Here is a 15,935-nt window from a genome sequence, read left to right on the forward strand (position 1 = left end):
GCTTATTAATGCCTGTTGGTATGTTTGGTGGGAGTCTCACTAGGGAGTATTGTGGCCCAGAGTAATTACTCTCTTTTCTGTGAGTAAACATACCTGCCTCTTGTGATTAGTATTGTAATTGAGGGGTAGGTCTTCCTCATTTATTGTAACTCATTATTGCAAAGGTATTCATTCTTTTGTCAAGCTTCTTTTCTTTTTGGAAGCCAGGCACATCTTAGCTTCTAACATAGAGGAGACAAACACTGTGAGAACAACCTGAAGTGTTTTCACAGTCTTGCCTATCTATGGACTAACCGTGGTATTTCTAGCACACAGTTTTTATGGTGTAAATCAAATTAAAAAGGGATCTAAACCTATATTGTGGGATGATATTTTTATGGAAGCAAAATTTGATATCCAGCAACCAGTCAGGCTCCAAGTAGCTAGCCCTTTCCCAGTCTTGTCACAGCCTCCATTTTCTCGCAAGCTTTTGAATATGAAAGCATCAAACTTGAAAGCCCCCCAATTCTAGAGTATTTTAGTTTTCTGAAAGAAGAAAAGACAGTGCATTTAGTTATGTACGTCTGTGGTGATCAGACTAAAGGTTGGACTGTAACATTTGACAAGTCTGCAGCCTCACAGACTGCAGAAAATAAAAATTATCAGGCGTGGAAGGCACGGAAAGAGGTTCCTTGGTTCCCTACATGCTTCACAAGCACTCCTGGAGTAGAAAGATGATGGATTTTCCCTGTAGCTGGCCAGGAAAGGGGTAGCTGGCAGAGGGTAATTATGCGTGCCTTGTTTATTTCCAAGTACTTAGCAATAGGGCCTGTTGTTTCTCTGGCTGTCTGATTTTACAGTAGTCTCATAACCTGCCGCTGACCCCTTCCTGGCAAAGGCTTCCAAACCCACCTTGGGGCCTAAAGGAGAAGTGACACCCAAACAGAAACCAGAGAGGGAAGGGCTCCCAAAAATAACACCCTGAGCAGGGTACGCCAGCACACCCGCCACACTCCCAGCAGCACCCAAAAATACTGACAGGAATGGGGATGGGTTGGTGTAAGGCTCTGTGTCAGCAGCGTGGGGCTGCTGGGGGAGCAGCTCACGGTGCAGCCGCCTCAGCTTAAGTGTTTCACTAACAACATCTGCACCTTGTACATCTTTATGCAACACTGGCTGATTTGAAGGTCTGAAAGCGTTTTGGAAAGCAGATAAGATGGAGGAAAAGAGAGGGAAGCGTAATATGGTAATACATAGTCTGTATCAGGAATTATTTTTTTTTTAAGAAAGAGGCACGTGCTCTGAAGCTGGCCATGTGTTTTCAATCGAAGCACGCATAAAGCTCCTTCATAAAATGTAGGTCTTAAAAATTCTAAAAGTTAATAAAATGTTGCACTTGAGATATCAACAACCCTTTGAAAATATGAAGGGAAATGTTTCCATTAGGAAATAGGTTGTTTGCATTGAAAATGTTGTCTGTGCGCAGCCAAAGAATAAACTATCATTCAGGAATTGTACAAAGGGGCAATTTAGTATTTGAGATTTGCAATCAAGATTTTAATGTTAGGCATTCTTGTGTAGTTCCTGATAAAATATTATTTTCTATCTAAGGTATCAATGATATTTGAATTTAATTAAACTCTTGTTAATACTCTGAAATTCTATTAGGAAAAATAATATTTATCTTTGGTGTGTGTATTTACACTTCTGTGTGCTTTCTTTTCTCCTTGGTGCAGCAATTGGAAGCAGTGGTTTCAGCCCAAGACAAACACACCAGTTCTCCCCACCACAGATTTACCCTTCCAAGTATGATATCTTTTTAAAATAATAATAATACTAGTAATAATAATAACTGAAATAGCCAGATTTTAACATCATATAAAATAATAATTGGGTCCATCTGTTAAGCCATAATTTAAACCACAGCAGCTTCTAGGGAAAAATATGTGCTATTTTTTTAAATTATAAGAATGTATTTGAAAAATATATGTAAGTTCTTATTTTACTTATTTTTATTATTGATTTCTTATTGTTGTTTTGTCTCTGTCTTATAGTTTCTGTTGTCTAGCATGGCCTATGATTATGTGTTAATGAAGTAGCAGGATTATATTAAGACTAAGTACATGCATGTCTGTCTAATGCAGTGTTTGTCTTATTTTCTGTCATTTGTAATCAATAGCAGACCCTATCCACATATTCTTCCTACCCCCTCTTCACAAACGATGGCTGCATATGGGCAGACACAGTTTACAACAGGAATGCAACAAGCTACAGCTTATGCCACTTACCCCCAGCCCGGCCAACCCTATGGAATCCCTTCCTATGGTAAGAATTCACATCCGTGTTATTTTTTCCTGAGGTAAATATTCATTAGATCAAGATTATGTGACCCTTGTGTTAATACTTAGTGAGAAAGCTGTGCTTTAGAGCATTTCTTGTGAAAGACATGATTTCCCCACGTTCAAATGAGTGATGCTTTAATTTATGTATTAAAGAGCTAAGAAGGTATTCAAGGGGATGAATCTATTTGGGGATCAAGGAGAGAGGTTCATTAGCTTTTTATTGGTGATATCAGAAAAACAGCACTGAAATGGGAAAAGAGATCCGTGGGCTTCCATTAGACAGGCATGGCCCCTGGTGACTTGCTGAGGAGCTCTGCTCTCCAGCAGTGCGATAGGTTACCTTGGTACATAAAGGTCTGAGTTTCAGTTGATACAGATCACTGGAACCCAGATGAATCCATGAAGCTGTGCTGATTTTCAGCAGGCAAAAAACTGATTCAAAAAGACCCCCGCAAAAAAAAAAAAATCTCAATTTCCAATGTTTTAAAAATCCCTGGAGGTGAAAATTGAGGTAAATTGACACTAAATCTCTGTCTGCCTGATGAAGGAGATAGTACTAAGTAGCAAATATTTCCAAAAAAATTTAATTTAAAAACAAGCTGCTGTGGGTGAGACCATTTTCCTGCCAGACTGTCTGCTGGCAGACCACATAGCAGTGCAGCAGCGAGGATGCATTATTAGAAAATAGGCCTCATATTCCTCTGGGGGAGTATATTAAAAATATGCAATCCATATGCTTTGAGCAGTAAAGATACATTATGTAAAGATACATTCAGATAATGTAAGTTTTATACAAAAATGACAGAATTCATCATAAAAGCTGTTCCATTTAAAATTGTTAAAAGTTTTAAGTGCAAAACTGGTGAATCTTTCATCCTGAAATCTGCAAGTTGAAATCCACTGGATCTCAAGTATATCCTATAGCAGACTATTTTGAACAATTGGTAAAAGAAATACCTTATTATTTCCCCTTACTTTAAAATATGGCTATAAACATAAATCGGATGTTTCAGATCAAATCCACGTATTTTAAGCTTACGTTATGCAGATGGGGAGTCTCACACATACACATACACAAAACCTCCTGTTGCTGATGAGAGCTTGTTTGCTAATTCCATCTGGATCAGGTGGGGTGATAACAGACGATCCCTTTCCCCACCATGCTTTTTTTGACCTGTTTCTCCTGTGGACACCTCGTGTTCATACTTGGCTGACTGTGGAGCTTGGGCAGCCCAAACACTGACTTTTTTGGTTTTTTGCTTGGTTCCTCTGGATGAAATCCTGACCTCACTGAAGTCAGCTCTAAAATTCCCACTGACTTTAGCCAGGCCTTGATTTCACTACTTGAGTTTAGCTGTCTCACTGTCGTCGGAGCTGTAATTGAGAGTTGCTTTACTTGGCAACTGCTCTCAGGGGTTAACATGCCTGCCTGCTCTTTTGTTTTGTTTTGTTTTCTTGCCTAGTCCATCCCCCACGCCTAGGACTTCAAATAATTTTGCCTAACATTTTACATTGCAGAGCTGATTTTGACCACTGAAACGCTCAGTTCATAAGCAAAGTGGATTTTTACGTGTTTTATTCTTTTCGGACAGTGATTTGTGGCTGGGATTAAGGTGCTTCTTACTGATGTACTTTATTGGAGCAATATTTAAAAACAAATAACTGTAAAAATTTTTAAGACCTAGCATCATATGTATTTTTTGCATATTTAAGGCACATCATATAATCTATGCTCCCAAATTAAATTATACAGGGAGCATTGGGATGCTCATTTGCAACAGGCAAGAACTGACACCTTGCTTAGAGCCAAAATTCTTCTCTTTGGTCTGCAGCTTAGGCCTCATGTACCCTCTGTCTTGCCTTTCTTTCATCCAGGCAGAAATCTTCCACTTCCATCACGTATAAAGAGAGAAGATTTATGACATATGTGAAATGAAAAACTGAGTTGAGCAGGGGGGGCACTTTCTTTTGTTTCTTTACTCTGGGTCTACTGGAAGAAAAAGTATTCATGAATTCCTGTATCAGCCTTTCTCAAGTTTTCTCTCTAGGGCAAAGTTTGGGAAGGTGCTGTCTCAAATGCACCTCTATCCTCTTCATTTTTCCACTTCCCCACCTCCACAGCAGTGCAGCCATGCAGGCAGGAAGGGGGGTGGAGGAGAATGCCATTGACAGCTGCTGCCCAGGGGCTCCTGGCTCTGCTTCATCTGCAAAGCCCCTGAGGAGGTTGGAGAATTTCCTGAAACTCTTTCCTCCTGCCTGATCCAGCAGCAGCTTCTAGCAAAGGCTTTGCTTACCAACTTCTTTACTTTCCAGATCCTGGCAGTCCCCTTGTGTTTTCTCACTCTCCCTTCCCACTTCCTTGCATATGTTAGACTTGGGAAAAGAAGGGAGCATCAAGGTTTGATGAGTGAAGGCCTTCAGGATAAGAGCAGGTGGGAAGAGTAAGTCCCAGGAGATGAAAGGCTCTTCATAGCATGGAGGTTTGCAGAAGGGCATATGAGTGCCAAGTTGTCTTCACTCAAGTGGCATCCTCCTGCTGCTGCCTTTGATCGTCTCCTCCCACTTGGTCTGAGATGGAGAATTAAATCACACTGTTAAAAAAAATTTAGACTACAAATTTAATTCTTGATTTAGTTAAACTTTCTCTAAGCAATATTTAATCAACCTTTCAGAAGTCCTTAAACAGACAGCAAATAAGGATCACTGATACCAAATCATCCGTAGCAGGAGTTTTCCCTTGAAAATGAGGTGTCAGGTTTGTCATTGGGACAGTTTAGTTGTAACATAAAACAGAAGAAGCAAGTAAGCATCAGGGAAAAACAAGCAAACAGATAATCTGGCAATTAGCAGGTCTGGCAGAAGGAATTAAGGGTAAATAATGACAGCAGTTGAAAAATAATTATTTAGATGGCAGAAAATATGCTGCCATTTGTATATAGGGAGGTATTGAAGTTTTGCAAACATAGTAACTTCTCAGCCCTTTCCTACCTTCAAACACTGTTGAATATTGTTTAAAAAAATCCAACCAGGAAATGGATTTAGATTAACAGTAATTTTCAAAGGAATGTTACTAATTCACACTTAGACAATCCAGTTCAAATATCGGTGGTTTCTGAACAATGAGGTATCACTGAATGCCACAGTGAAACCCAAGAATATTGTATCACTTTTCCATTGCTTTGGCTATAATCATTTTTAAATGGTGGTTTGTGTTGGGACAACCTTATAATTAAAACTAAGAGACAGAGGCTAAACTGTGTGAATTTCCTCAGTATTTTACTTGCTGATATTTACTTGCTTGTTGCCTTAGAAATTGGGGGAAGAATCACTGAACTTGGGCAGCAAGTCATTATTGATCGGACTTTGGATTCTTTTATAATTAAGTTCAGAAATGAGAGTGTGTAATGGATTTCCCTGTCAGTGCAGATTAATGACTCTGCTATTTTTTTCCCAGTTTGGGAGGCTGCTTCAGGAATAATTCTTGTCTACTAGGTGTTTATTTGTTAAAAGACTGAATGCCTCCTATAGTGTTTAATTAGCTTTGAAAAATTATCATTACACTTAATACTGCTAGTTCTCTTTATTCACTTCTAATTCCTTAGAAATTAAGGAGCACTAGGAGCTGTGTAATTTTCATGTGGGAATATTATACAATGCAAATCTCAATTATGTTGTTAATGGGTAGATGGCAGGAGAGCTTGGCTATGCTATGTTTCATTAAAATCATATAAAGTTGCTAATCTACCTCTGTGTAATGTCATGAATATATGGAAAAGCTTGCCTCTGGCAGGAAAGGAAAGAAGGAATAATGCAACTTCCTGTTCATGGATAAATTTCTTTTGCAGTTATTGGAAACACAGTTTTGAATTTAACCTCTCCCTGGTGAACTTCAGTTTTCCGTGTGGTTTTAGACTGCCCTTACCCTGTTCATTTATGCATGCTCTCGATATTTGTTCTCTCATGAAAGCAATAGTAGTTGTATGTTAAAAGTGCTGTTAATTAAGTGATTTTATTTTCCATCCCTATTTGAATATGAACAAATAGATTTGCTGTCACTAACTGATTTAGGTGCATTGTGGGCAGGCATCAAGACAGAAGGTGGATTGGCACAGTCACAGTCACCTGGACAGACAGGATTTCTAAGCTACGGTGCCAGCTTTAGCACACCTCAACCTGGACAGGCTCCCTATAGCTACCAGATGCAAGGTCTGTATAAACAGATATTACCATTAATTAGATACAGTTAATGCTATGGTGTGTTTCTTTTTCTTCTTATTTCTTTATATTCCTGGAATAAAAATTAATGTTTGCTTGAGCACTTACCTCTGATATTATTGCAGTTGGAGCTGAAATGATGATTGCCTTTGTTGAGAGCAGTGATAGATCAGCTCTTAGCAGTTTGGAAGATCCCTTCCTTCATTAAATTTTAAATAGTGAAGTGTTCTAGTGTTATTACAATAAAAATGTATCTCCAAATAACAATAGTTTAGGGTTTAGCAAATATTGAACAAGACAAACGAGTCCTGGAAAACGTGTCAGGATTATGGATTTAGGAAGTGCCAAATATAATTTGACACCTGAATGTGTTCGAGAAGGGACAAGAAGATAAAAATACCTACTGCAGCTGTGGAGGTGCCTAAGTAATGATTGAAGTCTGTTTCTTTGAAGTCTATTTAAAAGCTGTAAGTCTTTGTATGTGCAGGCTATTATTATCAATTATGTTTTGTAGCCTTTCTTGCCTGTTTAGTTTACTTAATATCTTTCCACCTTGTTCTTGCAATTCCTTTTTCCCCTTCTGTATTGAGAAGTCACTGGATGTGCCTGGTTCTGGATTTTGCACCACTTTAAGTGATATTTTAAAAAATCTTTGATTACCAGAAATAGCTAATTTTGGATGTCTGCTGCAGGCCTGTTCACCCCTGAATTTGTCAGTAGAAATCAGATGTCTTGCAGATTTTAGAATTGTTGAAATATGTGATCACTCATGGAATTGGACCACTTTTTTTTTTTAAGTTTAACACCTTTATTATTATTATTAGCTCAATTTAAACTGTGGTCTGTCAAGTAAACACTCCATTAAATGTCTTGAAGCAGAAGTGCTTTCAGAGACAAAGTGAATGAGGTTTTGCTTTTGTTCCACAATTTTAAGGGTATATTGTTCCAGCCCTTTGCTCAGACACAAAAGAGATGGTTTTTGTTGCTCTTTTTTTTTATAATCCCTTTTTGAACTGTGTGTTGAGTAGCGCTGTAGGGTAGAAGTGACCATCTGATGTCTGAAGTATTGATAAATTGTAGTGTGCTCTGACAAGTAAGAAGGATAGAATTGGAGTAGTGTGCAAATTTTCGTCTACGTACTGAATAATGATGATCTTCTACTCATCAGTGTAAATATAACCATAAGCAGGTTATTGGTTTTGCTTTCAGCAGATAGCTATACAAAAAACTCAAACAAAAAGCCCACACCTGCCCACCCTCCCAAAAAATCCAACCTCTCTGTAGGAGAGAGCTCAAAATACTTGCCAGCAGCAGCTACAAGGAATTTCTGGATCAACATTTCAGCTTTTAAGGAACTGATAATTAATGATCTCTAGGAAATAGTGTTACTGAAAAATCTGTGTTGCCTATAGTTTCTGTTGCAGTAGTACCTCCATGCCACAGTCCTATGTAGAGGATTCTGTTGTGCTAACCTATATAGCCAAATAAAAACATAGTCCCGTGGAAGTTGGAGGCTAAAATAAAACACAGGCTAGAAGGGCCTAGTGTAACAATAAAGCTGACACTGTTTAGCGTTAATAAACAGTCAGCACCTCATATTGGTTGTCTAACAGCTCTGAAGTTGTTTTTTGTAAGATACAGAGGAGAGGGATATCAATAAAAGGGGATTTTAGGCAGGACAGTGAAGTAGTAGTTTTGCAGATGTCTGTGGGAAACTCATTCGATAGAGAGAGGAAAGGGGGAGCAGCATGGGGTAACATGTGTTTGTTGGAAAATTTTAAGAGTAAGCGAATGCTGACATTTCATAGATAACCTGCACATACAGTGTAGAACGGAGCTAGGAATCAGTCAATGGACTGCATAGAGGTCTGCCATAAAGGGTATTGTTTTGTTTTCTGCAATATCCAAAATGTGTATAAGATCAGAATTGTCAAGCTCAGGAAAGGGTGTCAGTTGTCAAGAGATGGAATAGTAACATCTTGGAAAGGATTTCAGCTGTACATATTGAAAAGCAAGGATCTAAAAATATTCTGCAAAAAGAAATGTGTTAATGATGTCCCAGTTGTGAAGTTTTAATAAGAAGAGGGTCAGAGGCATTGATTTCATAATGCTATTGTCTGCAGGGCTGAGGGAGGAGGGGGTCTGAGCCTGGGTTCTGCCCCAGCTGTGCCGTGCTTGGGCTGTGAGCTGCCCACCTCTGGAAGTCAACAGATCACTGACAGTCTGGCTTGGGCAGAAGAACCACAGGTCAGAGTTGGGTGGTCCCTGTGGTGTGTATGTTCTTTCTGTTGTACTCATAAACAGAACAATGTGTGGGTGAGGGAAGGACTGGTCTTCTACAGAAACCTTAGAGACCATAAGAATGGAACATTTCAGATGAAAATATTGGTGGAATTGTTAGTTGCTAAGTAGAAAAGAATCACATTGCTGAACAGGTCTTTCTTGCAGTTAAATGTTTGACAGTATATGTCTATACTATACATGAGAATATATATGTCTCTTTTATGTTTTCATTAGGCTAACTTTTGTATTTGAAATAACTTTAAATTGACTTAATTCTTCCTTTAGGTTGAACAGCTGTTAAAAGTAAACAGAAACATGTTTCCCTTTCCTCATTTAATTTTGGAAGGAGAATCTATTCATAGTTTCAAAGGACAAAATTATTCTCATGTCAGAAGACAGGGTTAGTGCTGCTGCTGTTAAGTTGTCTGTGCAGAAACTTCCAGAGAGGAAAATGAGTTTCTTCTCCCTTTCCCCTCTAGCACTGTAAGGGCAGGCTGCAGCCTCAGCCTTGTCATAGCCTGCAATAGCCATTCTTCATCTCCTGGGTGCAGCTGCTGAGCTGCTAAATGGAGATAATGGATCCCACAACCTACTTCACAACCATGCGTTACATGACAGCGTGCTTAGGGCCCTGCGTTCTTGCCTGCAGTAAAGGGGATTTCCTAGTGGCCTTGCAGTTGTCATGCTCGTGTTCCCTGACTGGAGTTACCTCGTGCTCGAAAGCTTTGGAGTTAATTCTGATTCCTCTCCCTGGGGTGAATCTCTTCCTGCAATGTAGAGACTCTGCCTCGCGGTGCGTGTGCAGCCAATTAAATCCAGTGCTTTTCCTGACCCTGCTGAAATTACAGCGTGATTAGTCACTGAACAATAGTGCAGGGACAGACTGCCAACTTTTGAAAATTATAAGGAGAATCGCTGCCTGTGACTCCGTGCTCAGGTTATTCTGGTAATCGGGTTTTTGTTCGTTACAAATTTATCATCCCTGTAACAGGAGGTGCATAGGGGAGAGGGTGAGAAGAGGGCTCAGGCAGTTCTGCCAGCCCATCTCCCCACTCCCCCCACCCTTACTTAACGAATGTTTTCCTTAAGCTGTTTTTCATATAAGTTGCTTCATAGATGTTGAAAGATCACTTACATGACTAATGGCTGTGGGAATGGGCCGTTGTTCCTATATTGGCAGAGTTATAAGGATTGCTCAGTGAGGATAAATGAAGTGGAGAAGGGCTGGGGGGAGCAGCAAGGAAAGACCTCCATTTGCAACTCTCTTATTTGAGTATCCTTTGCTTGTGATTGAAGATGGCTTTTACCCTGCACTCGAGTATCCTACCGCTGGAAAGGTAGGGTACCTGTGATGAGCACCAGCATTGTTTTAGTTACCAAGACTGTGATGATTAACTATCCGATTGGTTTGGGAAATCAACCATAAAAAAGTAAACACTAAGGTATTTGGTTATTATTATACAGTATAAAAATATTGTGCTGGATGGCTAACCAGTTACTAGGACAACAAGGGAGAGTTTGCCAAGGATTTTTAAGCACTGTAAGCAAACGGAAGAAACCTTGAGTTTAAATAGCCCATCTGGCCGTCTTTGGCTTACCCAGGAGAGCTGCACTAAACTTCTGCCACGTACATTGTACCCTGATGATAGACATAGCCCATGGCAAGGAGACTGAGCCAGGAAAGCAAATGGACTCCTGTGGCCAATACACGGGGGAGGACAGCATCCCACACCTCGCGGCAGCGGCACAACAGCAAGCCCCATGCCTGGAGCCTGCGCCCTAGTCCCAGCAGGGTCCGTCAGCCTTCTGACGCTGACTGGGATTCCCAGCTTTAATGTGGGTCAGAGCTCTTGGCAAAATAGACCTTTGACCTGCAATTTACAGCTTTTATCACATTTTAAAGCTATGTAGCTGGCCAAGTTAGAGCAGTAAATCTCGTGCATTTTGTAACGATTATTATTTTTGTGTTTGTTCAGCTAAGGCAGGACAGCAGCTCTATGCCATGTTATGGCTGAACACTTAAAAAACAAATGGCAACATTGAAGTATTTTAAAAAGAACTTTAGGCCTGTAGTTCTGGGTGGCCCACGGAGCTGTTTCTGAGAAACCTGCTTCATGTTTGTTACGGTCTAGGAGACCCCTACCCCTCCTCCATAGGAGCCAGTGCTGACCATGAGATGAAAGAGAGAGATCTGCAAGTTAGTATGTGTGTGTCTTTGTCTGAGAGGGAGAGATGCTGGCTGGCATGTGATTACTTTACTCATTTGCTCTTGCAAATTATTTGCCAAATTTTCGACAGAAGCTAACATATTCCTCAAAAAAAGGCTTTTGGTTTTTTTTTTCTTATGAGAGGCCTTTTATATCTCTTTTATATCTTTTTTTTTAGAGTGGCTCAAACTGTGCACCTCTAAAACCTGTGTTTGAATGTATTACTGCATCACTCAAAAATATCTACAGAAATAAAAGGAGACACAGTGACTTACATTCTTCCAGCCAAAGCACTATTAGAAATAAAATATCATTTCAAAGTTTTGCAATTTAAAATATTTTTCAGCTGTATTTTGGCTCTGGGGTTTGTTATAATAAAAAAAAATAACATCTGTTTTCCAATTTTAAATTAAATTTAAAACAACATGTTTTTCTCATTAGTACTGTTTATCTGTACTATCTGCTAAACTTGGATGTCAACTCTTCTGCTGAAGTAATCTGATTTTAGTTCACAGGATTAGTAGCATCTATCAACAGCCACAAAGCTTTTGCATTAATAGAAGATACAAGAGAAACGTTTACAGTCATTATCACATGTTAAGTTTAAGCTTCATCATTTACTCCCATTGCTGTTGGACTTCACATCTCCTTCTTTGTTTGAGGCTTAACTTGTATGTGCTTTTAGTTACTTTTGCAATCAAAACATGTAAATATTTTCCCTTCTGATTTCTCATAGCTAGAATACCTATTGTTTTTGAGGTTTTTTTATTTAAAGAAGTAGATAGCTCACAATTGTCCTTAGGGGGTTGTACTAAGCATGCAGCCCTGCCTGCATTCTGTGCTCTTTGGAGTTGCAAGAAACATCGCTTCTCCCAATGAGTAACCTCTGCATAGAATTTGGTTGTTGATTGAGTTTTTGTTGGTTATTTCAGAGGATTGGTGCATCTGCATGCCTGGATCCCTGTTGATTTTCATCCCTCCTTGTCTTCTTTGCTCACCTGCAAGCTTTTGCTCCCAGGCTCTCTGTATATCTTTGCACTAAGGCAGGTTTGGTGGTGAGAGAGGCCGTAAACAACTTGTGTGCTTTAATAATCTGCACTGGGTGGTGTTCTCCTGCTGGACAAGTTCAATAGGTTGCCTGATTACAGACTTTGTGATGGCTTATATAGCTTCACCCTGTGCATCCATATGCCTCAGCTGGTGGCTGTGTCGCTCCCGGGTTATAACCAGTGAGGACAAAACAGCTCTAAAAGGGGGTTGCTGCCCTTTTAGTGGAACAGCTTCTCAGGTTGGGTATTAAACAAGAGCCCCATCTGTCTGGTTTTGGTGGCTCATGAAAGCAGGAGGAGGGAGATGAAGGCAGTAATTCAGTATGTGAGCTAAATTCAATCTTGGGTCTCCCTTCTCAGAGATACTTTTTTTCTCTTGTGTCATGCCTAATAGACTCTATCAAAAAAGAAAAGATTTGCAGCCCTAGGCTGTGTATGATCGATTAGTGAATCCTAATGGCTTTGCAGTTGGACTGAGCTGTTTGGAGCAGGGAGTTACGGCTTTTGCTGTTCCTGTGAGGGACTGAGGCTCAGGAATGGGAGAGGACACAGTTCTCAAAGGTGGAAGGAGAAACAAAACCAGTGGGCTTTCATGAGTGGATAAGGCATCTCTTGGGACAAGGCTTGCCATTATTGTTCAACAAAAAAAGTAAAGAAACCCTCATTACTTCTATGATGCTGGGTATTATTTGGAGGGGTGAGATAGCCTAATATTCAATCAGAGCTGAGGTGGCTCCAAAATTCCTGTCTAAATTTCAAGGGATTTTTTTATTGCAATAATGAAACACGCAGTGTAGGAACTATGAATTATCACTTTCCAAATATTAACATGTTGTAGAGCCAAATCAGGCAACATATGGGAAATATTACAAATATGCCATAGCCTTATGATATAATTGTGTGCTGGAAGTTATTTTCCAATACTTTGTTTTAGTAATGTATGTAATTTTTCTTTTCATTTCAGGCAGCAGTTTCACAACATCATCAGGAATATATGCAGGAAATAATTCCCTCACAAATTCTACTGGATTTAATAGTTCACAGCAGGTAAATTTGTAAATAGGAGCTCAGCAAACTTTGGCAAACTTAGAATTCTCATCCACTGAAAAAATGTAGCCCTTAAAGAGCTTATTGAAAGAAATTAGCCTCCTTTCAAGTTAAACTAAGGTTTATAAATGTTTTTCTTCAATTTGTTGTCTTCCAATTCTAGAACTAATTGTCTGAGGTTGATGTTCTAATTCACACATCTGCAGCAGTGTGTCTTATTAACTACTTGTATGAGAAGACATACTAAATTATGTGCAATTTAGATATTGTTTTACTGTCTCACAGTTTTAGGTCCTACAGCATCTAGTCTGGGAAGCATACATGCTCAAAGTCTGACATGTGTTTGTGGTTATATTTTGGAATTTATACTAAAAAGTAGCAAAACTTTGATGGACTATTCAGTTGCTTTTTTGTCTTGCAGGAATATCCCTCTTATCCCAGTTTTGGCCAGGGCCAATATGCACAATATTATAATAGCTCACCATATCCTTCACATTACATGACAAACACCAACACCAGCCCTACGACACCCTCCACAAATGCAACATACCAGCTTCAAGAACCACCATCTGGCATCACCAGTCAAGCGGTTACAGATCCTGCAGCAGGTAATTACATGGATTTTATTGTCCCTATGAGGCACGTTTTTGTAAGTTGAAAGGGGATTGAGTTGGATTTTTTTTTTGTGTAGTTGTTGATTTTTGTTTTATTATTTCTTAATCCTGAGCCTGTGGCACATCTTGTACAGATTCTAACAGAAAATAGACTGAAGAAAAAAGAGGATCAGTAAAAGTTTTAAAGCTTGTGCAAAATACAATTTGTTTGTATTTATTTGTAAAGTGCGTGTGTTAAAAATTGCAGGGTATGGACAAGTCTTTGCACTAAATCAGAACCTTATGTTTTTAAGCTCTGTCTTCATTAAGATAAACTCCTTTGATTTTTCTAAGTAAGACTGAAATCAAGAGGCCTTCAGACCATAGCCCAACTGTCCACTTGAAAGAGAACTTTCGTGGTTTTTTACTTTAAGAGGACATAATAGTGCTTGTAATGGGGAGTTGAAATTGCACAAGTGTTTCCATTTTAAGAAAAGATTTTCAGTGGCTTGTCCTTTTTCCCAGTTATTTTACCTCTCTTGGTGGAATTTGGCAGTCCTGTACTAGTTGAGATATTTTTTGAACATTTATTTCAAACTGCTCCAGCTGTTTTTGGAAATGAGGGGTGAAAAATACTTTTCCCATTATTGAAAAAAATAATAATCCATTTTTTTTAGCAGTTCAAGCATGTCAGTACTTAGTAGATGGCAGAAGTTTGAAATCTGTCAGAGAGAAATTCCAAGGTTGCAGATGTGTTTCTCAGTAATGCAGTGAGAAGCAGCTATGATTTGGCAATGGTATCAGGTGATTTTGTTTTGGAGGGGGGATTTTTGGGTGGAAGTTGTTTTTAGTTTTCCTGAAGTATTTGATGGGACTAATCTTCCATGTGCATTGTGAGCTTTTAGTATAATTTGCTAGGCCTCTGTTGCTTTTCTGCGTGAGTGTGTACCTGAAGAAAATGTATTCAGTTTTGTCTTGTTCGAGGCATTTGCTGAAAGTAAATAGGGAGGAAGATACAGATGATGTATGTGTTTATATACACGAGGTTGCCTATGTATGCAATGTATTTGAGAAAGGAATCTTTCTAAATACATGGATGTTGGAGTCTACGGCATTTAGAATATGTGGATATATGTTGGTGACTTCTTAATTACCCTGCTTTTCACTTTTTAGAAATTTTTTACTTTTGTTTTCTTGCGGGTTTATTTGCTTCTCTTTTTGAGTTGGAAGCAGTTAAGTTCCTCTTAGCCCAAAACCCAAATATGATCAAGTTTTAGCTTTTATCAAGATGTTGAAATTGAATTGTTATATCATCTGGGTCCTGATCTTTTGCAAAATCTTTACATGTATTTTTATTTAAGTTGTTGATACTCCCTAAAAGCAATAGTAAATGCATATACAACGAGAGGAGTTATATTTTTCCCAAGCTCAAACTTACTGGCTTAAAGGCTATCTTCCTATTTAAATAGTTTTCTCTACTCTGTAAGCCTGGACAGAACTTTTCTATCAGTTCCTTTTTAAGAAGTCTTTTTTTCCCCTCCCTCAAATCCTCTACACTCTTATTATGAAAGTTTTGTCTAAAAATTTAAAGAATATTTTTGAGTTTTCTTATGGATGAGTCCTGCACCAAATCCGTCTTCTAGTTTGTGCTTTCACGTGTTGAAAGTATATCCATGGGTGCCCTACCACTGCTTGCTTAGCCCTTCCTTGGACGTGGGCACGTCTCCTCTGGCATTGCTGGGACTGCCATCTCTTTTCCCAAGGCATTAAAGATTTAACCATTCTGAAAAAGTTCCTTCTAACAGTTTGCAAATAACAACTCTTAGGGTTTTCATGGGCTGACTGCCTGTACTAGAGGCAGGGGCGTGTTTAGGAAAGTGCATGCTGTGGACCACTCTCTATTAGGAAGAGCTAATGAAAGCCATCTTTCTGTTCTCCTTCATCAACGTGGTTGCAGTCAGCAGAAGGTATAGGGCTAGACCCAGATTTTTCCATTTTTCTTCATGCAGTTGTTGTCTTTATGCATTTAAGTTGGGATCCAGCCTATTTAGGCTCCTTCTGTTTTGAGTGACGAGAGATGAATACCTCTGTTTAGAGTTCTGTTTAACTACAGTCTTAATCCTGAGGTGCCAAAGCATCTCCACTGGTACGAGAGCAGTTTAAGGTGGCTATCAGTGATGGGTTCCTAAGGAACCCAGTGTTCCTAAGGAAATGAGTATT

At 39.2% G+C, this 15,935-nt stretch overlaps 1 protein-coding gene across 1 annotated transcript in view; it reads left to right on the plus strand.

The window, feature by feature from the left end:
* Nucleotides 1-15,935, plus strand: part of EYA1 (EYA transcriptional coactivator and phosphatase 1) — a 164,906-nt gene that overhangs the window by 91,436 nt on the left and 57,535 nt on the right. Inside the window, exons 7-11 of the mRNA XM_027695896.1 lie at nt 1,716-1,785; nt 2,159-2,304; nt 6,390-6,527; nt 13,040-13,122; nt 13,544-13,730. Coding sequence (XP_027551697.1) covers nt 1,716-1,785; nt 2,159-2,304; nt 6,390-6,527; nt 13,040-13,122; nt 13,544-13,730 — 624 coding nt within the window. The remainder of the gene's footprint in view (nt 1-1,715; nt 1,786-2,158; nt 2,305-6,389; nt 6,528-13,039; nt 13,123-13,543; nt 13,731-15,935) is intronic.

Source organism: Neopelma chrysocephalum, unplaced genomic scaffold (assembly GCF_003984885.1).
Source record: "Neopelma chrysocephalum unplaced genomic scaffold, ASM398488v2 Primary Assembly neopelma1_22, whole genome shotgun sequence".
NCBI classification, from domain to species: domain Eukaryota; kingdom Metazoa; phylum Chordata; class Aves; order Passeriformes; family Pipridae; genus Neopelma; species Neopelma chrysocephalum.